The sequence below is a fragment of the Momordica charantia genome (assembly GCF_013281855.1).
Source record: "Momordica charantia cultivar OHB3-1 chromosome 1 unlocalized genomic scaffold, Mcharantia_2.0 BLBB01000001.1, whole genome shotgun sequence".
Lineage (NCBI taxonomy): Eukaryota > Viridiplantae > Streptophyta > Magnoliopsida > Cucurbitales > Cucurbitaceae > Momordica > Momordica charantia.
Window position 1 is genome coordinate 14,101,367 of NW_028275157.1, and position 25,075 is coordinate 14,126,441.

At 33.2% G+C, this 25,075-nt stretch overlaps 3 protein-coding genes across 8 annotated transcripts; 2 read left to right on the plus strand and 1 right to left on the minus strand.

Moving 5' to 3' along the window:
• The first annotated feature begins 283 nt into the window (after positions 1–283).
• LOC111019401 (auxin transporter-like protein 2) lies at positions 284–5,318 on the plus strand. Its single transcript, XM_022295776.2, has 9 exons — positions 284–884; positions 1,061–1,305; positions 1,382–1,567; positions 1,650–1,762; positions 2,280–2,463; positions 2,555–2,652; positions 3,965–4,172; positions 4,563–4,820; positions 4,908–5,318. The coding sequence occupies exons 2-9, from the start codon at positions 1,111–1,113 to the stop codon at positions 5,121–5,123; spliced, it is 1,458 nt and encodes a 485-aa protein (XP_022151468.1). The 5' UTR covers positions 284–884; positions 1,061–1,110; the 3' UTR covers positions 5,124–5,318.
• A 944-nt stretch (positions 5,319–6,262) lies between these two features.
• Positions 6,263–8,769, plus strand: PSRP4 (plastid-specific ribosomal protein 4). 3 transcript variants are annotated; one of them, XR_015789343.1, is made up of 4 exons: positions 6,263–6,501; positions 6,588–6,652; positions 6,778–6,964; positions 8,369–8,769. XR_015789343.1 is itself a non-coding variant. In XM_022295775.2 (3 exons), the coding sequence occupies exons 1-3, from the start codon at positions 6,336–6,338 to the stop codon at positions 6,910–6,912; spliced, it is 366 nt and encodes a 121-aa protein (XP_022151467.2). In that variant the 5' UTR covers positions 6,263–6,335; the 3' UTR covers positions 6,913–7,052. The 3 variants fall into 3 exon arrangements, 1 of the variants encoding a protein (XP_022151467.2); XR_015789342.1 differs by lacking the exon at positions 8,369–8,769 and adding an exon at positions 7,150–7,490; XM_022295775.2 differs by lacking the exon at positions 8,369–8,769 and having other exon boundaries at positions 6,778–7,052.
• Positions 8,770–9,548: 779 nt separating this feature from the next.
• CPL2 (carboxyl-terminal domain (ctd) phosphatase-like 2) lies at positions 9,549–16,570 on the minus strand. Of its 4 annotated transcripts, none has more exons than XM_022295830.2 (15): positions 16,046–16,569; positions 15,347–15,817; positions 14,619–14,829; positions 14,140–14,297; positions 13,979–14,049; positions 13,780–13,885; positions 13,601–13,690; positions 13,371–13,512; positions 12,864–13,178; positions 12,632–12,765; positions 12,507–12,560; positions 11,979–12,075; positions 11,579–11,748; positions 10,555–10,625; positions 9,549–10,058 (listed from the first exon to the last, which is right to left on the minus strand). In XM_022295830.2, the coding sequence occupies exons 1-15, from the start codon at positions 16,313–16,315 to the stop codon at positions 9,962–9,964; spliced, it is 2,457 nt and encodes an 818-aa protein (XP_022151522.1). In that variant the 5' UTR covers positions 16,316–16,569; the 3' UTR covers positions 9,549–9,961. The 4 variants fall into 4 exon arrangements, 3 of the variants coding, with proteins under 3 accessions (XP_022151522.1, XP_022151521.1, XP_022151520.1); XM_022295829.2 differs by having other exon boundaries at positions 12,632–12,768; XM_022295828.2 differs by having other exon boundaries at positions 12,632–12,774.
• Between the last annotated feature and the right edge of the window lie 8,505 nt (positions 16,571–25,075).

Sequence of the window (25,075 nt, forward strand, 5' to 3'; positions counted from 1 at the left end):
TTAGACACAAAATTAAAAGATAACAAATACATTAGAGATAGAAGAACAATAAAGTGAATTAAAGATGTTAGAATCCATGTAAATGAATTAAATTTATCCCACCCATCAAAATTTTTAATTGAATGATCGTTTTTCATCCTTAACATAGTATCAGAATGAAAGATTACGTATTCCAATCGTTCACTTGAGGAAAAAAGAAGAAGAAGAAGAGAGTATTATGGTGGAGGTTATGATAATGATTAGAATGATGGCTATAAATAGGCGCAGTGGGTATGGTTGATGAGGAATAATATCACCATTTCTTCTATTTACTATCCAAATTCTGCGTCACCCACAAAACGCCCCGAGAAGAATCGAATCCCACGACCCCAATTTAACCCTCTCTCTCTCTCTCCTCCTCCCCCTCCTAGAGAGAGAAAAAGGCCAATCTTAAACCCTTCTGCTTCTACTCTGTTTCCTCTGCCATTCCTATTATATATAAATTCAATTCAGCCACCAATATACAGTGCTCAAAAGCCTCTTTTTCTGAAAAAAGCTTCTTCGAAAACTCCCACAGAACAGATTGCTGCTCTGTTTCTCTTTTCTTTTCTTTTGAGATTCTCTGGCAGTGGCAGTCGCAGTCGCAGTCGCAGTCGCCGGCCGCCGTCTTTGGGTTGAGCACCGCCGTAATTGTGGCGCATTAATTTCTGAGCCTTCGCCCCTCTTCGATTTCTGCTCATTTAAGGCCTTTTCGAAGTTAACCCACAAATTCCTCACCCCCCTCCCTGTTTTTCAGCTCGTTTTTTGGTTACTCTGTTTTTGTTTTCAGCTCTTTGGCTGATTTCTTTGAACGAGGAAAATAGATCTGTTTCTTAATTCTTTAAGACGGTGACGTTTCGAACAAGGTTGGGTTTTTCTCTCTCTCTCAATTTATTTTTTCCTTTTTTGGGGGGGTGTTGATTTTGATTATTCTGGGTTTTGGATCTGGGAACTTTCGTTTTCTGGGTTTTTTCGAATTTTATTTTAAATTTCTTTTAGTGATGGATTTTGTCTTATGTTTCTGTCTTGTTTGTGTTCCCAGTCCAACAGATCTGTAAAGATTTAGACGTTTGATTTTCGAGGGAAAAGAAAATGTTGGCGCAGAAGCAAGCAGAGGAAGCGATAGTTCCGACCGCCGGGACCGAGGCGGAGCACGTCGGCGCGAAGGAGGAAGGAGAAGAAGCCGACGGTGGAGAACAGCCGCAGAACTCTGTTTTCCAAATGAAGAACCTCCTCTGGCACGGCGGCTCCGCCTGGGACGCCTGGTTCAGCTGCGCCTCCAATCAAGTAAAATTCTCCCAATAGTCGCCGGAAAACCGCCCCGGAAAACCACTGAATCTCTCCCTGGTTTTGAATTTTACAGGTGGCTCAGGTGCTTTTAACGCTGCCGTACTCATTTTCGCAGCTCGGAATGCTGTCCGGAATCCTATTCCAAATCTTCTACGGGCTGATCGGAAGCTGGACGGCGTATTTGATCAGCGTTCTGTACATAGAGTACAGAAGCAGGAAGGAGAAGGAGAACGTCAGCTTTAAAAACCATGTCATTCAGGTTTCCGCCATTAAAGGCCTGCTTCTTCTAGTTCTGAAGCTTCCACTGGTACTGATGAAACGGCGTCGTTTTCATGTTGCAGTGGTTCGAAGTGCTGGATGGGCTTCTGGGACCTCACTGGAAGGCCGTGGGGCTCGCTTTCAACTGTACTTTCCTCCTCTTTGGATCTGTCATCCAGCTTATTGGATGCGCCAGGTAACGATATCAAAAATCAATTAATCATTCATTATTATTAATTTCTAAATAATCAAAATCTTTTAAGTTGATTAAAACCAAAGTACTTTTTAATTTTATTTTTTAATAATATTTAAAGTGTACTTGTTAGATTTTTTGTTTCCGTCATGGGTAGTTACCATTACCAGTTACATACCAAAAAATATATTTCAAAATTTCAGTAAATACTCAAGTCCAAACAATTTCACTTTTATTTATTTTTTATTTAAACCCCTTAGAATTGGTTATTTACATATTTTACCTCTATCATATAACGAACGCTCTCGAATTCTCAACCAAAATAATATTTTCTATCAGACAAAACCCTTTACATATTTAGAAAGTCACAAAATAGATAAAAAAAATGAGTTTTTTTTTAGGGAAAAAATGGTAATAATTCATAAATAGGGTAAAGATATTTAGGAGAAAATGAGGTGGATATTGAATAAATATTGAGATATTGATTTTATGTATTTATTTAATTTTGTGGTGAGGACAGTAATATCTATTACATTAATGACCACTTGGACAAAAGAACATGGACATACATTTTCGGAGCATGTTGCGCCACCACCGTTTTCATTCCCTCTTTCCACAACTATCGGATTTGGTCATTTCTCGGCCTCGGCATGACCACTTACACCGCCTGGTACATGGCCGTCGCCGCCCTTATCCACGGCCAGGTCTCTCTCTCTCTCTCTCTCCGCTACTCTCTCCGCCCCTCTGTCTGAAGTTGCTTTTTTCTAATGGCGGCGCGTGTGTGTGCGCGTGCAGGTGGAAGGCGTTACCCATTCGGGGCCGACAAAGCTGGTGCTCTACTTCACTGGCGCCACCAATATTCTTTACACCTTCGGCGGCCATGCTGTCACTGTGTAAGCTTTCTTTTTTCTTCTCCTTTTTTTTCCTAATTTAAATTTCTCTTTTTTAAAATATGAGAAATTTTGTAGAGGTTGGGATAAATTATAAATTTAGTCGCTCAATTTAGAATTACTTTTAATAGCTTGATAGTTATATATATATATATATATATATATATTTAGTGTATAATAGATTTTTAAAAATTTAAAAGAAATTTAATAGATCAAACTTTATATAATTTTTAAAGTTTAAGAGATCTATATTAGATACATTCTTAAAAGTTTAAGACTAAAATTTGCGAGTTAATTAAAATTTTTCATAAATAAAAAAGATCTTAAACTTTCAATTTTTGTGTTTAATAGGTTTTGTGACCTATTAGACACAACTCTAAAACTTTAAAGAATAAACTCGTCAGCTAACTTAGATTTTTAGTTAAAAAGGTCCTATAATGTTAATATGTTTTCCTAATATTTAAAGTGAAGTCGTGTAGTCAACGTGAATTTCGCTCAATTGGTCAAGACATTTATCTTTAATCAAAAGATCGTTTGTTCGAATTCTCAATCTTACATGTTCTTGAGGGAGAATGAATGTTGGTACAATCTAATTTTTTTTAATGCATAGGTTAACTTCAAATTAAAGGTGAGGACTAATTTAAGATTTATTGTAGATATAGTGACAAAATTTATTTTTTAACATATTTCATTTTGGTCTTTTTGGAAAGATTTAGATTAAGATGGAACTCTCAACAAAGAAAAAGGAAAAAAGAAGCCTTAAGTTTTGCATTTATTGAATTTACATATTCAATAATAGCTTTAGAGTAAATTAAATTTAGGACGATTTTTTTGAGTTAAGAGGAGAACTTCTGATATGTGTGGATTAATTGTTTTTTCTTCTTCTTAGTTTTAAAAAATCAATGTTGAATATATTATAAAATTTCAAAGTAATTAAAAGTGATGTGTTTTTACCAATCTAGCTAATAGGGTGGTCGCAAGAAACATCTTCGTATGTCTAAATTCTTTTAATATTCATTTTTTTCACGCAATATTAAATTTAAAATTTGTCTAGAATAGTATTGCCTATTGAATTCCACTAATGCTCAAAAAAGCAAGTCCACATTATTTTTCTATCCTAACCAGGTAGGTGTAGTGATAAATTTTATAGATTAAAAAAAGACTTCAATTAATTAATTTAGCTAGCCAACTTTAGTTAGTTTATTTAATTAGCTCTATGATTGACGATTAATTATTGTAATCACAATTTATTGCCATTATTATTAAAAGATTAAAGAAAAAAGAATGGTGAATAAAAGAAGTGAAAATGATGCAGGGAAATAATGCACGCTATGTGGAAGCCTCAGAAGTTCAAGTCCATTTACTTGATGGCCACGCTGTACGTTTTCACTTTAACGCTTCCGTCAGCTTCCGCCGTCTACTGGGCCTTCGGCGACGAGCTCCTCAATCATTCCAACGCCTTCTCCCTCCTCCCCAAGAACAGCTTCCGTGACGCCGCCGTTATCTTAATGCTCATCCACCAGGTCCTCTTTTTTTTCTCACGCCTTGACTTCAAATTTTATTTTATTGCCTCTCTTTAATTATTCCTTTTTTCTAATTATTAAATCATTAAATTATAAATTTGGCCTTTAAATTTTTAAAATATGTCAACTTTCAATTTTTATATCTAATTTCGCCATATTCATGTTTATTTGATGTATTGAAAATATAAACTAATGATCCTACCAAGCAGCGATACAACTAAAGCATGCTAGGTAGACTAATTTCAAGTAGAAAGTCCAATAATGAAGTTGAAAATTTACCCAATTTTTTAAATCCTAAACCCACCTAAATTTAATACGTGGATAATGAATGTATTATTATGAAATGGGGGATTAATGGAAGAAATTTGTTTGGAATGAATGGTGGTGCAGTTCATAACATTTGGGTTCGCATGTACGCCGCTGTACTTCGTGTGGGAGAAAGTGATAGGAATGCACGACACGAAGAGCCTATGTTTACGGGCATTGGTCAGGCTGCCCGTGGTCATCCCCATTTGGTTTCTCGCCATTATTTTCCCCTTCTTCGGTCCCATCAACTCCGCCGTCGGTGCTCTCCTCGTTAGCTTCACCGTCTACATCATCCCCTCCGCCGCCCACATGCTCACTTATAGAAAAGCTTCTGCCAGACAGGTTCGTTCGTATAATTTTCAATTTTGTAGGATTATAAATTAAAACTTCTTTTTTAATTATTATTATTATTTTAATTTATTCCGGCAGAATGCGGCGGAGAAGCCGCCGTTCTTTCTCCCGAGCTGGACGGCGATGTACGTGGTGAACTGCTTCATTGTGGTGTGGATCCTGGTCGTCGGGTTCGGGTTCGGAGGGTGGGCCAGCGTCACCAACTTCGTCCGACAAATCGACTCCTTCGGCCTCTTTGCCAAGTGCTACCAATGCAAGCCCTCCGTCGCTCCCCCGCCGACACATCGTCACTGATGAGTCCACTCGCTTCCCAACTCGACTCCCACTCACTCACTCTCTACTTTGTAACATACACGTCATATGGATATGGATATGGATATGGAGGAGCCAAAAATAGTAATATTTTTCCTCTACAGCTTTACTTTCAAATGTTTGTCTCGGACTCGGATTCTTTTTTCAATTTAATTTCATTTTATCTATCAGTTTTTACTTTTTGGTGTAGTTTAATTATCTAATTTGCTAAGTTGTGATGTGTTTCTTTTTTGTCTACCAATTATAAATATCATTGTGTTATGTGTGTGTTTGTTTTTCATCGATATATATATATCTCACCTTATTCCGGTAAATATTCTCTATGAATAAGAAGTTATCTTGTGAGGAATAATATTATAATCTTATTTTTTCTTTCCGAATGCAACCAATATAACTTTGAATCTCCGGAAGAATATCAGATGTCATTTACTGGTAAGCTAATCTTACAGTTTCAATCAAATATAATTATATATTTTCTAAAAAATGACGAGTAGTAGATTTTGAGCATGAACAATTATTCAAATCATTAGATGTAATTTTCATTATTATTTTTTTTTTCAAAGGAGAATGATAAGAGGTTATTGCCCATAGGCAATAAGAAATTATCAATGAGAGCATACCAATTACTAAATACAATATGCTCTTGGTAAGAGTTACTTTGTATATGTATGCCATAGGCTATGATTTGATTATTAGAGATATTTCATAATAAGAATAAAATATTAGAGAAATAGCAATTTAAAAATGTAATTACGACTATAATAGTTTAAGATTATTTTAATAATTATTTCTCCAAACGTTTGGTAGGTAGGTGCCCTTTTTTACAGAATATTTTTAGAATACAAATTCTTTATAATTCCAGCCATATATTAAAAAAAGAAAAAAAGACAAAAAGAAAAGGAAATGGAAGCCCAAATCATGGGCTTCTTTAAACTTTACTAACGAACTAAGTCCAATGGGCTGTCTAGTGGGCCTTAAAATCAAAATAAGCCCACTTACAGCTACTTCCTTCCTTTCCTTCCTTCCATTTTCTTCAACGACATGTCGTTCATAAAGAGCGCCAATCTGATATCTTGTCGAAGCTCCGGAGGCCCAGGCGGGTCGACTATAAAAGCTGGATCTTATCAGTCACATTCTCCACCCGAAACTTATCTTCGTGGTTCTCCCAGAAGCTTGCTCAATTTTCATTCATCCATGGCTTCACTTCCTTTCGGGCTTCTTCAAGCCGCTTCTCAATCTCCAACTCTTTCTCCTCGATTTTTCTCTTTCTCCAAATCCGAAACCCTAGGAACTTCTCTGCGTGCTTCTACTGCTTCTCTTGCGACCTCTGCAACTTCGTCTCCTTCTTCGGTTCCTGCTGGTATGCAATTCTTAAAACATTTCCAAGTGTTTGCATCTCTGTTCAGTTTCTATCGCCTGAATTTTGTTCTGTGTTTGCTTTTTCAGTGTATTGTGGCAGAGGCGATAAGAAAACGGAGAAAGGAAAGCGGTTCAATCACTCTTACGGAAATGTAAGCATCTCTATATCCTCTATTCGTTTTCTTGATTTTCTTATCTGGTTTTGAGTTCTTTTGTTGTCTTGTATGAGTTCTCTTTGGCATTTGGTTTTGAATTTTTTTGGGGGAAAAATGTTCAGGCAAGGCCTCGGGATAAGACGAAAGGGAGAGGGACTCCGAGAGTACCTACTCCGCCTGCTCCGCCTAGGAAAGATAAATTTGAGGATGATGAGAAAATTAAGATCGAGATTGACGACTCTCTGTTCGCTAGGTAGTCATGGAGCAACCTACTTCTGTTTATTTGAATGTGTTTTATAAATCCAGAAGGTACTTCAACTTCCTATATTCGCATTATTTTGTATGAATCCTTCAGTCGTTCATTGGCTTCGTGAATCCATTGTTTGTTTTCAGTCTACTTGTTCTTTCCCTAAGGAAATTACTCGAAGTATGCTCTCTCTCTCTCTGATTTTTAACCATTTCTGAGCTAGATTCTGACTAGTCCTACAACATAGGTGATCTGCATCATTAGTTGCCGTTTGTTGCTTTCTTCTCAAAGGAAATTGAAGTTAGCTTCCTCCTCAGTGGTTACCGAAGTCTAAGGTTGAGCTATTTAAGATTAACGTTGGATGCCAAAAGAATTTAGCAGCTTCATTTTTGTTTGACAAATCTCTTTTCAGTTGTCTTGGTTTTGCTTTATAGGGAAGATTTCAATTGCTTGTTTATCCACCAAGTTCTGAGCGGAGTTTGGGCGGATTTATCCAATATTATCTCTGAAATAGACTGATTGGGATTTTATTTTATTACACTTCTTGATTATATAAATATAAATGAAAAGTAATTACGACCTTGGATACGCTGTTTTCCATGACAAATTAATCGTAAAGTAGATTAGGTCTGTTTGCCGGCCTTCACAAATAATATATTTCTTTAACTCAATTTCAGCCGTCTATGTTGCCTTTTGTGTGTGTTTTCGAGGTTCTACTGTGTCTCTATAAAAAGAAAGTGTCTCTCCTGACTCATCATTGTCAACCAAAGCCTTTTAGACGACCATGTCAGGAGCAGAGATAACTGAAGAGGAAGAAGAAGAGGTACCTGGGTTTATTGACCCTGAAGATCAAAAGGAAAGAATCCGACAAATACTCAAGTACCAGAAATCTGTGTATTCTTTTTCCTCTTCCTCGTCTTCCTCTTCCACTTCCTCGTCCTCTGCAAAATCTTTAAGAAGCAGTAGTTTACTAGACTTGATGAAAGCAGGAAACACTTCTCTCAGGAGACTATTTGACATGCAGCATACTAGTTTGGCAACCTATTTCGATAAGTACGGTGGATCACCTATGATAAAGCCTATACCTTTGTGGGGCAGTGATTCTGATGTTGAAATCTGTGATGCTTGGGCATCCATCAAGATCGGACTCTCACGTGATTCTGGGTCTCACAGAACTAACTGCACATCAAATGGTAGCTTCATTGGCAGAAAGATAGGGTCCCAGAATAGCACAATTAGGGTTAGTAAGCCAAAGTTAACTAGGAAAAAGTCATTTCGGAAGCTCCCAAGATTTGGTCTATTATGGAGAAGCTGGAGATTTAGAGTTAGGTTCAGGTTGAGACGACTTAGAATTATGATTTGTGGTAAAATATTCTAATGTTAGCTAGAATTTTTTACAATTCTGACCGTAGAAGAGCTCTGTTCTCTCATCTAGCCTTGAAATTGTGAGGCATTTTTGCCTGTAGGGGTCTGAAAAACTTTTCTTCAGTTACATGGGCGTTGGCTTATCTGCTCTGCATATTGATTAATCTTGTGATACCCCCATAACCTCCCGCTCTGGCTACGATTAGAAGCAGAGAAATAGGATTTATAGAGATGACAACTCCGTTGTACAGAACCTTTGGGTAGAGTGAAAAGGTAAATTTATGATGGCTTACACTTCTTTTAATACAATAATATATGTGAGGTGGTGATTCGAACTCATGATCTTTTAATTTGTGATAGATGCTTTAACTAGTTGAAGTACGCTCAGGTCGGCTCTCATGGCTTTCACCTAGTAGGTGAACAATATACATATCCATTGTAGAAAGATTATTATCTCAACATCTTCTTTAGTGTTTTAACACCAGGGTGGGTTATTCTTTTAGCTTTTCTTCGTACCGCACCTTTTTCTCGTCTCGTTATTTCTATTCAAAATATGAATCAAGCCATGCATGTGATAAAGTCATTGTGGAAGTGCAACAAAAAAGAATAATATTTACATGTAAGCACCTAAATATCTAGTATTTAGACTAGGTAGGATCGAGTGGGAATTTTAGAGGTTAACTTTTAGCATCTACTCTCTCTCTACACTATGATTTTGTTTTTATAAATTATTCTTTACTCATTATTTTTAAATGGATCGACTCTAGCAATATTGAAAATTTTCCAAATTTTGGTACTTACCGGTTTTGCAATCCATCCAAGTAGTTGTTGTGTCGCTCGTTTTTCAAAACCTTAAACACTTTCTCTCTGTCCTATCAAAGTCTGAAGTCTTTGAAATTTAGAAGACCAAAGACGAAACATTACTACCGTATGAAACAGTCGGCGGCCACGACCTTCCTTTAGCTTCAAAATCGATTCCTCTTGGATCAATCAAACTTGCATTAAAGACTATTGTTGGATATATTTCTTGTCAAATTCATCCAAAACATTTCCTGAAAATAACGTTATACAATCAATTAAACGTTTGATACGTGAAGAATAGAAATCAGCTTTTTACCTTTTCCCCTTTTCAATTTGAAGCAACTTCTCTTTCTTGCTCATACGACCCCAAACATTATTCAATTTGTTCTTTCCATTTTTTTTTTTTTGGGGGTACGATACATATAGAGAAAGTCGAGTAAAGTTTGAAGCATTAAAGTATTTTTCACCACTTAGACAAAATACAGTAAGCTGGTTGATCTTTGTAAGATTATTAATGTTTAACATATAGTTCAACAAAATAAAATTTTCAAAAATATAATACCTAATGAAGGAAGCTAAAAGGCTACTTATGATTTCAATATGACACAATGATTTAAACTGTCGTCTGTCTAAGAAGGCCAAAAGAACACCGTACAGCCGCTGATGGGCAGCTTTTTGCCTGTGATTCTAACAAAGCCAGTAGGAAATAGGGCTGAGTGAACCCAAAAAAATTACAGCCCTTTTTTTTATACAACCAAAAGCAAAAAAGGGAAGAACTTTTCTTCACCTCAAGGCCCTCTGGAGGCAAGAAGCTGTGTCCTATGTAAATGCCAAATTGTAGGCCTGCTTACAAAATTTGTCTTCAAAATTAACATATTCTCTCGGTCGGCTGTTCATGTTATGGAATGCCCATTCTTCTGCTGTCGGGAGGCGGCAAGATATTGAGAACCATGTAGCTCTTCTTCCTTTGCTCGTTTATTGGGTAATGGTCTGAAAAAAAAAAAAAAAAAAAAAGAAATACATAGCTGCAATAGCCACACCCCGAATTCTTTGAGACGTGAAATGAATTTAAAATCTAAAGCTCGTTTTATAGGCAACTGTTTTTCGATTCTATATTTAAAAGTTATACCATTACTAACTTTTATCTGTATTTTAACTTTTACTTCTAAAGATTAAAGCTGTTTTTTTTATTTTTTTGAATGACTAAGATTTTAGAGTATTATTACTCAAAAATATGTTTTTCGTTTTTGAAAATTGGCTATGATTTCAAAAAGTATAAACTAAGAAAGAGATTATAGTGTTTTCACAAATCTGCTTTGCTTTTAACGAAAATTAGCTAAAATTTTAAAAGTGATTTTGAAAAAGAGAAAAATCTAATGGACTCTAATTTTTAACTTTCAAGAATTCAGAACGGAAGATTCGGTGGATATAAAGAGAATGAATATGCAAACCATTAGAGAGATAGATAATTTTAAGGCTTTGTTACCTCGGGGAAGTTTGCCGCTTCTGTACATGATTTGCCGCATCAGAATTAGCACTCTCAGGTTCACCAGAAGCCTGAAACCATTTGTCAGTAAATCACAAAAAATAAAAATTAAAAATTAAAAAAATTAAAGAGCCCTTCTACGGAAAATATTAATTGAAATAACCAATTATTTTTAAATCTTCTATTCTCTTCAATTTTACATTCAAGAATGGTTCTCTACAAGATTGAGTTGAATTAATAACAGACATAAGAACTCTAAAAAAACTAAACCAACCATGACAAATTTTATTCAGTGCAAATGCATCATAAATAGCAGAAAGGTTATATCATAAGTTGAGAGGATTGTGTCTAATAAACTCTTAGAACTTTAGAAAGTGTCTACGAAGTCCCATAAACTGTGTCTAATAGATATTTAAAACTTCAAAATGTTTAGCCTATTTAAACTTTCAATTTGGTATCTTATGTGTACTTGATTTTAATTTTGTGTTTAATAGATCTTTCATTTAGAATTAATTCATAGTCAAATTGTGGGATCTATTTAAACATATCATTGGAAGGTTATAGACCTATTAAAGATTTTTTTTTTAAGTTAAAAGAGCTATTAGACACGACCATTAAAGTTTGAAGACCAAACTTGAAATTTAACCTTAAACCATAGCGAAAAATATCAATCCTTCAATCCTCTAGTTATGAACAAAAGAAAAAAAAAGGGCGAAATCAACTACATGGGAGGTACTTGGATAAGGGGTAGAAACTGAGGATTGACCACCGAGCTCATACCTTTTTAAAAATTCAGAGGCAGCATTGGGAAAACATGAAGCAGAGCCCACTTTGCCTTTGAGCGTTTTGGTTTTGGCGCTCACATCTCGATGATGCAATGAGATGAAGTAGAAAGGAGGAGGGTTGTGAGCAGTAACCCCCATCTGGAAATTATTTTCCTTCATACCCTTTATCCAAGCATCACCTATGTTTTTGAACCAGAAAAATCAAATCATCTATCCAATGGGTTACTAGTAATTCGCACCTCGGAATTGTTTTCTTTGTGAGAAACATCTTCTTCTTCTTTCGGCGATTTGTCAACTGCAGCAGGAGCAACAGTGTCCCATAAAAATCCATTTTCACCTCCAATAGAAAGCTTGTCGATATCTGCACCCACGGGTCCCAAAAGAGGCCTGATATGTGCAGCATACTTGTCTGCAATTCCACAGATCAAAATTACATAAGAACACTCTTATCCATGGAGCAATACTGTTCATAACTTCAAACCATCGTCTTCTTAAGTGTTCCCGTGGAAGAAGAGGATAGAAATTTTCAAGCAACATGTTAAAGAGATAAAAACGAAGACTCGTCAAGGTTTAATGTAAAATCAAAAAGGAAAGTTGATCTCTAAGTCCCAAAATAGAAAAGAGAGAATGCATTTTTACCTGCCAAATAATGAAGCGCGTTCTCAGCAGCTTGTTGTTGAGCATCTTTCCTTGTCTTACCCAATCCAACACCGATCTTCTCGCCAGCAAACAAAACCTGAACCAAACAATAAGAAAAATTAGATTTACAAATTTATAACATTATTATGATGGTCAATCTTTTCATCCTAACAAAAATATCTTCCAGTTTTTAATCATCTGTGAGGGCAGCTACCAAAACCAATGAAATATTGATATGGTAAGTTGAGGGGGGGGAAAGAGAGATGAGATCAAGGAATATGGGAAAAAATTCTAATCGTTTACTACTTTAGCTTAACAATTGAAACTATGCTGAGAAATCAATCTTACTCAGGATCTTGAAAATCAACAATCCACAGTTTTTTCTTTTCCTCTTGTTTGTGATACAAAAAAATATTCTGTTTTAGTTAACATAAAAGGCAGCAAAGAAAAAAAAAATTGAAAACTCCATCACACATTTTGTTCATGTACAGTTGAAAATTCTCAATAAACAGCGTTTTTTTCACTGACCTCAACTGAAAACTGCAAATCCTTGCTCGTGCTGACAACAGTTTTGAACTCAACCTGCACAATGAGGCAAAAGTGAGATACAAGTGGTGAAAAACAAAACCATTTAAGATAACAGCGCCATCTACCTTTGAGCTGCATCTACGACCAATTTCTTGCAGAACTCCAATGTACAAAGAGGGAGGAGATATATTAACTTTCCCGGTTTCACTATGATATTCTTTGTTATTGCTAGATGCTCGATTTTGAGATATGGTGACTCCTGCTAAAACTTCAGTCAGGTAAAACTACAAAAATCAATAAACCAGGGAAACAAAATGGTCACGCCCTTCACCATATTCAACTGGTAGAAAGTAAAACCTTGTGAATTGTTGCTAAATGGGTTCTGATGAGACCGATGCTTATCAGCTTTTGAAGCATCAGGTTCTTGAATAAATCCTGAAGATCGACTATTTTGATGTCCTTTACTGGAGTCATCATCCACTAATGAACTTCCTTGCACCTGTAATCCGGATGCTGGTATTTGTACAGGCATTCTGGAGAGAATAGGGGGTTCACCAAAGTTCTGAGTCCTGAGATCTATACCAGGTTTCATAGCAAGGAGTCCTCTCTTCATGTCATAATCACGGTCAGTAGAGAGATCTCGTCGTATAGGAGCTCCAAGCAAACCAGGCTCTAAAACAATATGGAGAAACAAATGAGTTGTGCTACTCTCTTCAAAGAGGCAAGTCAGGTTAAACCATAACATAATGTATTATACAGTTTAAGTAACCAGAAATTGAAGTAGGAAAAGTAACAGAATGTCTTCATGGAAGTTGGTTTCTCACTTTAAATAAAAAGTAAGAGAAAAAATATAAGAGGCCATACTTTGAGAAGGCAGAAGATTTCTTGAAGGTTTTGGTCCAGTGACATTAGGACTAACAGGAGGAGGCAACTGAGAAGCGTCTGCTCTTATATCCACATTGCTTGTCGTAGGATTATTGACCATGTCTATTATATGCTTATCATCCTGAAGTGTTAAGAGATAGAAAAAGACCTTCATTCTCGCATCTCTAATAACACGAAACATTTGGTAAAATAGCATGTATGAAACTCACCGGCTGATTCAATCTCCTTTCCACTTCAACACCATTCATTCCTTCACCAATTGGAGCATTCACATTCTCATTGGGTACAAAACCAGCTTCCTATCAATAATAAATAGGTGAAGCAATAAGTAAATATTTATTACACTAATCATTTAATTGTAAGGGTGGATGTTTTCCATCTCAAATACCTCTGACATCATGTAGCTGCTCACATCAGGAGCATGTGGTAGATCAACCACATCATCTTCATAGGAAATTTCAAGAATCCGTCGCAACAAAGTCTCATCAAATTCTCTGAGTAAGAATAATTATATATGAATAACTTAAAAAAAAACAATAAAGGTATGTGTTTGTGTTAAGCAGGTTAGCACGGCTATCTACACTTACTTGAAGTAACAACCCCTGACATTGCATGCAACATTTCTTGCCACACAGAGGACAGGTACCGCATTTGCTGTCTATTCCAAAGAAAAATAACATCAATAAGCATTCAATTCTATCTTAATTAATTTATTTAAAAAAACTTAAAATGAGACAAGGCTCCATACCTCTGCTTGAGGAGCATAATAAGGAGTAAATGCTGGAACTACATGAACGCGTGGTTGGTCTTTGTCTTCCCAAACCTTTGAACGGTCATCAATAACCATTGCCATCTTCGGATGACATGTACCAGATTGGAAGACATTCAGCAAAGATTTTCTAGAACCTGCCAAGTCCCCCAACTTAAGTTATTGGTGTTAAGTTTCCAAAAAAAAGGAAAAAACGTAATGAAAAACAATAGGCTTACTCTATTCTTCTACTTCTAGGAGTGATCCTACTTTATGTTTTTCAATTTACATGCTATTAAAACAAAAGATTCTACCGTCCATAAAAAAGTATTTTAATTTCAAAGCATGTTCTTTTAGAGATGCAAAATTCTGCTGCACAAGGTAGGTTTGAGTGTTAACAAAAAACCATCAGGGAAGACACCAATATGTAAAATCAGTGACTTCCAGTTCAGAATAGGATTGATGATTAGGTTTGTTACCTGATTTGACACATACAACACGATCAAGAAGCTGCTTTGTTGCAATCAAGTGTGCTTCTGGATCAAGAAGCCTCCACATTTCAAGTGCATAATCTCTTTCAGCCATAGTACATACATAAACTTCAAATCGCTTACGTCCCCTGGCAGTCAAGTAGCTTCTTAAGTCTTCCCATGCAGGACGTAGCCTCACAAGAACACTGGTATCACGAATCTGCATTGAAAAAATGATTTTAGAATGATAGAAGACCCCTCCGAGTCATTACAATAGGCCAATAGGTTCATCCCAGTCATTACTTCTGTGAATCTTATATAAAACCAGGTATCTTAGTCACCACAACGTCACGCAATTCATTGAAAACAATATATCTTCATGTTCTTCCTAATTCTTTAACTTATGTTGCTGATGGTCAAAGTTAAAGCATATAAACGTCTTTCCTATTCAGAAAAGAAGGAAAGTAAAGACAAACCAAGCTACAGAATCCTACATTTCCTCTGGCCCTAACCATTAGGAGAGTTGAGTTAGATGAAATCTTTTTAGATTCCTTCCAAGAGACCTATTCTCTCATTAAATTGAAAATTTCTCAGTTAAAAATATCTCATTAAGATCAGTATACCGAAATGCAATGCCCAAAATGAATCCAAAAGTCCATAAAAATGGGAAAAAACAAGAATAGAAAGAAATTATTGGCACAGCGCCAGTAAATAATAGCATCAGATTTAGAGCCAACCTCTGGATTGATGCGAGTAAGAACAATATTCTTATCCAGCAATCTAATTATAGGACGAACTACTTTCTCGCAGTTCCCATTTAGTGGAGGAACCTCCTCCAGCTGCACCTTATAAATCCTTCCATTATCGATGACAGTATCGTTCTCAAGGTACTGTTTCAACAGCAACCGATCATCCATGTACCGCTTGAGTTCAGCAGACATTCCAGATATACGCATTGGATCTGTCTCCCGCGCAATCCAAACTCGAAGAGCTTCAATTCGATCCTCAAACGACTTCATAGTGTTTGCTACAATAAGCGTCTCGTCTAGATCAAAAACAATTGCAAGACACCTGAGATTTAGCATTCCTAAACACGATAGATATAGACCACAGGGCACCGCAAAGCACCAAAAGCACGGAAAATTCTTCTGCTTGCTCGGCATTGCAACCAGGTGAATTTCTTCGTCCCCAACCAACACAATTGCCGTCTGTAAGTTCGGAAAAGAACGTCAGAATCCAAATTACAAACTAACCTTACACTACCGTCTCACTTGTATACATCTTCTGCACTCCAAATTCACACTTGATTTTTATCATTAAAAACTCATCAGAACTGAAAATCGGTGTCTATATCACAAACATGCACAAACAAACACACATACATTTCTTCTCAGAAACAAAGAAAGAAATAAATGAATGAAGCAAACGAGCAGGACCTTCAATTCGTGGAAGCAAGAGTAGTGAAGCTGGATCAAGTGCGGCTGTTCAACAGGCAAGGAAGATTGGAGCTTAGACCTGAGAGAAAACGAAGAAATTGTCTGAAGAACAGAAAGAGGAGGGCATCTTTCACTGGGCGGCGATATGTGCTGGATTCTAATCTCGTTGTTCGGAAACTGAAAATTGTGGTCGGTGGCCGGAATAGCGTCCAGTTCCCCTAGACGCACGTCGCCGTGATAGACCACCGATTTGAACCCTAAGCGGCTCATTCGGAAGAAATTACGGAAACGTAGAAAGAAAACGCAAGATAGAGAGAACAGAAAATGTGTGAGAAATTGTTCGATAGAGTTGTTGAAAATGGAGTATCTCTCTCCGTTTTTTCTCGTCGCTGGAACTGATCTTCTCTCGTCAGTCTCTCTCCCACAGCCCCACCACTCTCTCTTCCGCGCGCTCTCTTCTCTTCCCCAACTTTTTCTACCTTCGTGGCCTCAGCCCTATGGCTTCAAACAATTAACACAACGTAGCGGGTTCTCATTTATAGGCGCCACGCTCCAGCCGGTATTTATACTGTTGGCAAAATGTCGAAATTACGAAAATGGCTATCCTTCTCCGGCCCGGCCCGAATTTCATTTATTTTTCTAATCAATTTTAAAATGTAACCCGTTTTTAAGTTTCAAATTTGACACTTTATGACCCCATTGTAATGATTTCTGTTTTTTATTTTTTATTTTTCTGTTTTATTTTTTAGTTTCTGTTTTTAGAAAACAAAAATCATATGTTTCATTGTGTTTTTAAAAAATAAAAAATCAAACCGGTTTCATAACCATTTTTTTTTGTTTTTAAAAGGTAGAGAGTTAAAAGATCTTATAGCGATAGTAAAATTCATGTAAAATAGAGATAACAATGAGATGAAACTTGAGTCGAGTCCCCGCCTCATCCTCGTAGAAATTTTACCGGTTTTGTGACAAAGATCTTCAGAGATAAAATTAACAGTTTAGTAATTAATTTTAATTATTTTTAGAATTTAAAAAGTGAAAAAGAATAATAAATTTATATAAACTATATCTATTATTTTATTTACTAGCATAAAGAATTAGTTTTAGAAAATATTTAATATTATAATTTAGTAAAATAGTTAATAAAATATGTATTTATTATTTAAAAAAATGGAATTGATGAAGGGGTTGTGAAATGATGGGAAATACATCGCTGTCTTTGGAGCGAGTACCCAATCCTTAAAAAAAAATGTCTCCTTAATGTTAGACATAAAAAATAAGAGTTGGGAGAGATAAAAATAAATTTTTTAAAGATAATTTTAACCGATCATACAAGATAAATAAAAATACTTAGAAAACGAAAAGTTAGAGAAAAGAAAATTAATGAGAGAAATGTTAAAGACAAAAAGAGAACATTTTAGAGAAGAGAGTAAAGTTGAGAGAAAAAAACATGTTAGAGGAAAAAAAATATTAGAAAAAGAAAGAAAAACTAAAGTGAGGGAATTTTTAGACAAAAATTCGAGATAAAAGCGAGATATATATTTGCTAGATAAAACAATAAAATAGAAAGAGAAAAAAATATAAAATGCGGAATTTATAGAGAGAAAAATAAGAGTTTTTTTAGTACGAGAAAAATCAGAGTTATACGTTAGAAAAATAAATAAATAAAAATATATATAGATGAAATTTGGAGAAAAAACAATAATAATAAATATTGGACATGCAAATTTTAGAGAGAGAAAGATAAATTTTTTAGAGAGATAAATTAGGTAGGAAAAATTTTTAGAGTGAAAAATAAATTTATTAGATAGAAATAAGTATTACAAGAAAAATAAAATTTTCTAAAACAGAAATATGTCGTTAAAAACTTTTTTTTTTCTTCTCAAATTCACTCAGAATCTCAATAAATATGATTAGAAAATTGGTTATCACACAAGTATATTTTTAAAAAATAGTTATCAAACCACACTTATTTGTTAGGTTTGAAAAGTTGTTCTAAATAGTTTTTAAATTCATTTAACTTGATTAATGAAAAAGATGATGTGGTGGTTAAATCATCATTATAGATTATTGACATCGCAAAATATATCAATATAATATTATTTTTGAGTGATTGAACTTTGAGGCCTAAGCTCTCTTCCCTTATTCTCCTTCTCCAGCGAACCATGTCGTCATCATTGTTGCCATGTCCCTCATCGTTGTTCGCCTCGTTATCACTCGTCTCCTTTCTCTCCTCATTACTACTAAACAAAGAAACGAATAAGGAAATATCTAAAATTTCAGTTCGCTCATCTCTTCTCTACATTTCTTCTAGAAAGATTTGGAATAAAGGACCTCCTCTGTGGTCCTTCGTTTTAGATCTGTCTAACAGGAAGCTTCCTTTGTTTTGGTCTCGTTCTTCTTTCTTTTGTTCTTCGTTCTTATAAATTATTAGTAACGATGGGAGGGAAGATGAGTAATAACAATAAGGAGGCGACAACGTCAGCAACGAAGTTTGCTGAAGGAGAAGAAGAATGTGGGAGGAGAGCTTGGCCACCTCATAGTCCAACCACTCAAAAATAATATTATATTGACATATCTTGTCATGCAACAAGGTACGATTAGCATTTAAGCATCACATCATCTTTTTCGTTAGATTGTCAAATGAACTCATAGACTATTTAGAATAAATTTTCAAACTTAAGATTAAAGTGTACTTTCTGAAACCTCATCAACCAAATATACAGCTAACCCGGACCTCGTGAACCAAAAATGTATTTTTGTCATACCTTTTTAGTTCAGCAATTATAATGGTAAATTAGATAGGTAACCTCAAGAAAAATAATTGATGTCTTATTTATGAAATATGTTCATATTAACAAAATATATGTATATGATTTAGGGAAAATAATCGATTTTTACCCTCGACTTAGTGTATCTATTTTTATTCTAAATTTTCAATTTCTCCAACAGACATTTTAAACTTGGATAATTGTCGCAATTTTTACCTTAAACCTAAACAATGGTTGTAATTTTTTACAAAATGACGGGCTCCTATTTGAATATATGTAAAAAAACATATTCTCAAGTATGTTTAATGAATCATAAAATATATGCATGCTACGTAATTGATATTGGTGTTTTTTTTCTTGTTTTGAGTTTTTCTAGAGTTATTTTCCATTTAGTGACTTTTGAGAGATTTTTGTATATTTTAAGTTAAAGTTAATGGGTGACTTAGCAAAAATTGATATGAAGATAAAAATTACCATACTATTCTAATTTTAAGATTTACTTAGAAGAAATTGAAAATTTATGCTGAAAATGATGCACATTGTTATTTTCAAGGAAAAAATTGATGTTTTTTTCCTATTATTTATTATCTGGTCCTTTTTAAAAAAAAAAGTTAAATGACTAAATTTGTCGTTCTCTTTGGGCTTCGTTCAACCTACTCTCCAAAGTTTTTTTTTTTATTTTTAATTTAATTTCAATTGTTGGTCGAACCTTACTAACTATTTATATGTCGTTACTTTATTATTTTTTTCCTTTGAGAGGTCATGTCATTACTTTTGTTTTTGTTTTTTTTTTTTAAACGTGTATGTCATTACCATATTAAGTTGGAGACATGATTTATATCTGTGTAATAATAAATTTATGTTTTTAATAAATTCAAATTCACGACATTTCGGTATCTTAACCAGTTAAGCTAGACTCAAGTTGACTCTAATATTAACTATGTTAATTGACATATTATTAAAGCTTAGGATAATATTTTTTTAAAAATAATTTTTGAGTGGATAGAAATTTTTTTTTAAACATATTTATAATGCTAGTATGTTGCTAACATGAGCATAACTCAACGGTAATTGACACCTACTCATCCTCTTCCAGTTCAAGGTCCAAACTCCCACACCCCCAATTTGTTGTACTAAAAAGAGAAAGAAAGATAATACTAATATTCTATTGTCGACCTGCGTTTAGCTCAACCGATAAAGACACCTATTTCCAACCAATAAGGTCGTGAGTTCAAATCTCCAACTCCATATGTTTGTACTAAAAAGAAATAATACTAGTATGCTACCATGTACAAAGGTGAGTTTGAATCTTCACACCTACATGTTGTATTAAAAAAAATTGTATTCTAGCTAAAGTTTTAAATGTCGATGTCGATAAAAATATATCAATAAAATGTCGACGTCGATATATATTTATGGAAAATTTATAAAAGTAAAAAACTTCGTAAAAATATTTAAACTAACAAATAAGCATTTTATCATTTCTAAATAAGTTAAAAATGATATTTAATACCATAATTATAGCTAATAAATAAAGAGAGTATTGTATATTTCAAATATTTTTTTAAGTACAACAAGTGGGGATGGGGAATTCGAACTCATCACCTCTTTATCAGATACATGTGTGAATTACTGCTCGACTAGGTTGATGTTGCATATATTTCAAATATTTATACATAGGCAGATGAATTGTTAAAACATTTATATATTATTACATGAGATTGAGACAGATGACTCCTGCTATATTACCATATTAAATTACGAATCAACTCAAAAACTTAAATTGATGGTTACAATAAATTTAATCTTTTATAGATATTTATAATATTTTATAGATCATACCTTAACATATACCGCTAATATGGTAATTAAGACACCTTACTCCTTCTTTGAGATGGGAGGTTGGATCCCATCCCCACATTTATTATACTAAAAAAATATAAACCAACAAAAAAAAATTCTCATTACCACTTATTAAGTTCACCTCACAAGTCACATATATCATTCTTATTTTATTATTATTATTTTCTTTTAAATACCCTCACCATTGTTCTAATTGAGATTTTAAAAAAATTAAAGATTATTGAAAAGTTAGGAGTTTACTTTATACATAAACATATAAAGCTATGATATATATATTAAAGTTAAGGCACATATTATGACCAAAATGTCATGAGTTCGAACCTTCACCCCCACATGTTGTATTAAAATATATATATATATATATATATATATATATATATATATATATATATATATATTAAAGTTATAATGTTGAACGGTACAAAATACCCTGAAATGTAGGTAGGGAGGGTAGGTTTCATGGATCCATTTAGTAATATTCCCGTTTATTGTTTATTATTTTTAAATTTACTAAGAAACTCAAGCATTTAACAAATATTTATGTTTATGCATTTTTTCTAAAAACATTCTTAAAAGTGTGTAGAAATTTTGGAAATAGCAAAAACAAGTTTTTTTTGTTTTTTTTTCCTCATTTATAATTTATTCCAAAACATAAATAAAAATATTGTTTTATCAACTGGGAGTCATCCAATTCTAATTTTTTATTAAAAAAATTAGAAACAATAAATGAAAATGTTATCAAACGGACCCAATAATATACCTCTCTAAACTTTCAAAAGTTTCATTTTTACCTTTAAACTTTAAACTTGTTTCAAAATTACCCTTCCATTATCTTTTCCACTAAAATCAAAATAGAAAAATGACATGACGGTGACAATTTGTAAATAGTGATACACATGACATATGCGGCAAGTTTCAAATGATGCCCCCAAACTTTAAAGGTATGTTTTAATTTTGCCCTTATCGTTTTCAAAGTTTGATCATTTTTTGATCATTTTAACCCTTAACATTTGAAATTGTTCCAAAACAAGAAACAACGACCTCGTTTGCTTCCTCATTCATGCTCTAACATTAATTTCCATATATTGATCGTGAGATAGATGCCCCAAATTTGTCCTTCGTGGTTTGCTTACCCCTCAAAAAAATTTGTTCCCTCCATCCTTTCGATCGTGGGAGGAGGAAATAATATTTTACCCTAGTCCCCAAATTTATTCTCCTACCCCCAAATTATATAGCATGATTTCAAAATGTGACTAAGCTTCTACCGCTCAGCATGATGTCATATTTCCATTTTTATTTTAAGCGGGGAAGCTAATGAAATGGTCAATGAAAGGGTAGTTTTGGAAAAAAAAAAAAAAAGTTTTAAGGGTAAAAATAAAAAAATTTTGAAAGTTTGAAGGTATTATTGAAGTTGAACAGCATCCTGTATAATTTATCAAAGTTATAATTATTTTAAAATCAAAATTTTAAATTGTAAATTTTTTTATTTTTTATTTGCCCAAAATGGTCCATACTCTTGGAGGGGAGAACCTGACAGGAATTCGGCCTCAAGATTATAAATTGGCCTCTTTTTTCTTTTTCTTTTTCTTTTTTCGGATACACTTCTCAAAAAATAATTTCTTTTTCGGCTACTCTTCACTCTTGTGATATTTTTAGATTACTGGCCCACTTTCATTAAATTGTCGAATTTATGTTATCGATGTATCGTAAATATCTCAAAGCTGCAATTATGAGATGAATAGAAAGAGAATGGAAGAGAGGTTTGATTAACTGTTTTTCAAATAAGAAATAAATATTTTTTCTATTCTGTAAATAGCTATAAATTTTACTTTCAAAAATAGCCACTTCTTGAAAGAAAATCCAAATATTCCAATATAAAATTGGTAAATTTACTATGATAATTTTTCATCATATCTCACTTGAATATTCAATTTTTTTTGTTTTTTTTTTTAAATAGAGGTACTCTAGATAAAAAAAAAATGTTTTTCCGCTCATTTTGGCTCAGAAAATTGGGTTTGAAATTTAACTAAAATTCAACAATATTTAGAAAAGTAAAAATCGAAAGTAAGCGAACACATTTTTTAATTAAAAATGCATAAAACTAAAATAAAATCGTTATCAAATAGTCATTTCAATAAAAAATCAAAAGTATGGAAAATTCGATCAGATCATAACACCACATGAACTATGTGAGTTGATTCAATGACTTTTTTTTTACTATGACACGAACGAAAATTTAAACAAAATTGTTCTGCATGTGACAAATTCGATTAAAAAAAAAGGTTCTATGAAGAGAAAGGTTGGGAAAATCATGATATAATTTAAGCACTATTTAAACATATCTTAAAATAGGTGAATTTGAAATCAAATTGAGAGTAGATTGGCTTTCGGTATTTCGCAAGATGCACTGTCTTTGCAAGCCTCTATTACACTTGTCATAGAAGAAAAAAAGAAAAAAAAAAGGAGTTTGTGAAAATTGGACGAAGATTTATTGGGTTGTTAATTAACCCATAACTTTCTTAACTTTCTTAACTCAATTGCTCCACAGGAGGTTCATCGTACACTACAAGAAAGTTGATTATTTTCAAAGATCTCAACTTTTGAAAAAGTATAAAATAAACATTCGATAAATATTTTCTTCGAAGGTTTAGCACAACCTTCAAAAAGTATCAAAATAAATATGTCGAAAAAAACTTTTTCAACGGTTGAATTAAGCTTAAAAAATTCATATTTTCCAAAGTTCAATATATTTATAAAATTTAAAAAAACTACAACTGAAAAATTTATATATTGAAATATTTTAGCAACAAAAAGAAATGAAAGTAAATCTCTTTACGAAATAGATTTTTGAAAAAATCAATATAATATCAAGCATTATGTAAAATAAAATGAGATTGTTAATTTTTTTTATTGGTTTATAGGCTCAATAATATTTGTAAACGCCTGGGAAGAAAATTAATAAGCAGTTTGGCCTTGGAAAATGATCATAAAAAAACTGCCAGCTGCTTACGCATTAAATATGTTTTATTATAAATAGCAACAAGCTGGAGCTTGTAATTTGTAATATTGGAATTGGAACTGGAATTAGAAAGTATATATATATATATATATTATTATTATTATTAATTATTTTTTAATCAGCTAATTTAGAGAAGAATTATGGGATGGTCTGAAATCAGCAGCTTCTTCCTTCTTCCCCTTCTTGTGGTTCTGATTTTAGACTTTGTTAAGAATCATGTTGTTGGGCAAGGGGTTAAGTTTGATCAGAACTATGAGGCAATCTACGGCCACGATCATTTCTTGCAATTAGAGGGCGGAACACAAGTTCAACTCTCGCTCGATCAGACTTCAGGTCTCTTTCAATCATCTATCTCGATCTCGTCATAAAAAAGTTTTAATTTGAATCTTGTCATGTAAAATTTTCTTATGTAACATGTTCTAAATCTTTTGGATTTTAGGAAAAGACATGTCAAACAATCCGTCTATCGCGTTCTTTCATTTCAAAGTTTCAATTCGACTAAATTTGATTTTCATTAATTATTTCTTGCTGTTATTTCATGTCTAAAGCAAAAATGTTTTTTTATTTTTATTTTTTTTTGAAGAAAGTCTAAAGCAAATATGTTAAACTTAAGAATTGAACAAGTTTGATTTGACTATTTGTCTGATTCTTAGTTTAGAAATATGCTTATTTAATTAGAATATATATACACATTTTTAATATTATGATTCGAGGTTTCATCTAGTTGAATAATTATTAAAATATCAATTTAATATTCTTAAAAGAAATGTTAGTTTAATTATTATATTGTGATATTAAAGCATAACTTGACCGTAATTGACGTATATTTCAAATCAAGAGATTGTGAGATGGATTTTTCATGTGTATTAAAAAAAGGTTTTATTTAGTACTTTTCTTTTCTTGCTCTTGATATTATCCACGTCAAAAATCATTTAATTAATTTTATTGCTCGTTGACCAGCCAACGTTGCTTTTAGCAGGACCTTTAGAATTTGCTCCCTCTACTCTTCAAAATTGGATAATAGAAGATTTTTGTAGTTGGATTGGTCAAAGAGTTTAATTTGCATGGTTTTCTAGTTCCTACAAAGTAAACTTATAAATAAATAAATAAAAAGAAAAGAGATTAATTTATTAAATACATTTGATCAAGATTTTAAATATAAATATCCATAAAAATGTTAAAGTATTTAAAAAATTCTAAAACATCTATGTTGATGGATATTTTTTAAAAAGTTATATAAAAAATTTATAATAAGTATCTAAACCACAAATAAATATTTCACTCTTTTTAAACAAGCTATAATATCTATCGTTGATTTTTTGTCAGTTTTTTTATACTATCGATTTATCCTCGTGTCAATAATATTGAATTTATAAACAT

Excerpts from the sequence above, each read along its gene's own strand:
- LOC111019401 (XM_022295776.2), top strand. The coding sequence starts at position 1,111 with ATGTTGGCGCAGAAGCAAGCAGAGGAAGCGATAGTTCCGACCGCCGGG. Across the intron at positions 1,306-1,381 it reads TCAGCTGCGCCTCCAATCAA|GTGGCTCAGGTGCTTTTAAC; the intron begins GTAAAATTCTCC and ends TGAATTTTACAG. Across the intron at positions 4,821-4,907 it reads GAAAAGCTTCTGCCAGACAG|AATGCGGCGGAGAAGCCGCC; the intron begins GTTCGTTCGTAT and ends TTATTCCGGCAG.
- PSRP4 (XM_022295775.2), top strand. The coding sequence starts at position 6,336 with ATGGCTTCACTTCCTTTCGGGCTTCTTCAAGCCGCTTCTCAATCTCCA. Across the intron at positions 6,502-6,587 it reads TCCTTCTTCGGTTCCTGCTG|TGTATTGTGGCAGAGGCGAT; the intron begins GTATGCAATTCT and ends TTGCTTTTTCAG. Across the intron at positions 6,653-6,777 it reads TCAATCACTCTTACGGAAAT|GCAAGGCCTCGGGATAAGAC; the intron begins GTAAGCATCTCT and ends AAAAATGTTCAG.
- CPL2 (XM_022295828.2), bottom strand. The coding sequence starts at position 16,315 with ATGAGCCGCTTAGGGTTCAAATCGGTGGTCTATCACGGCGACGTGCGT. Across the intron at positions 14,298-14,618 it reads TGTTGTATGTGTCAAATCAG|GTTCTAGAAAATCTTTGCTG; the intron begins GTAACAAACCTA and ends GGGACTTGGCAG. Across the intron at positions 12,561-12,631 it reads GTCGTAGATGCAGCTCAAAG|GTTGAGTTCAAAACTGTTGT; the intron begins GTAGATGGCGCT and ends CTCATTGTGCAG.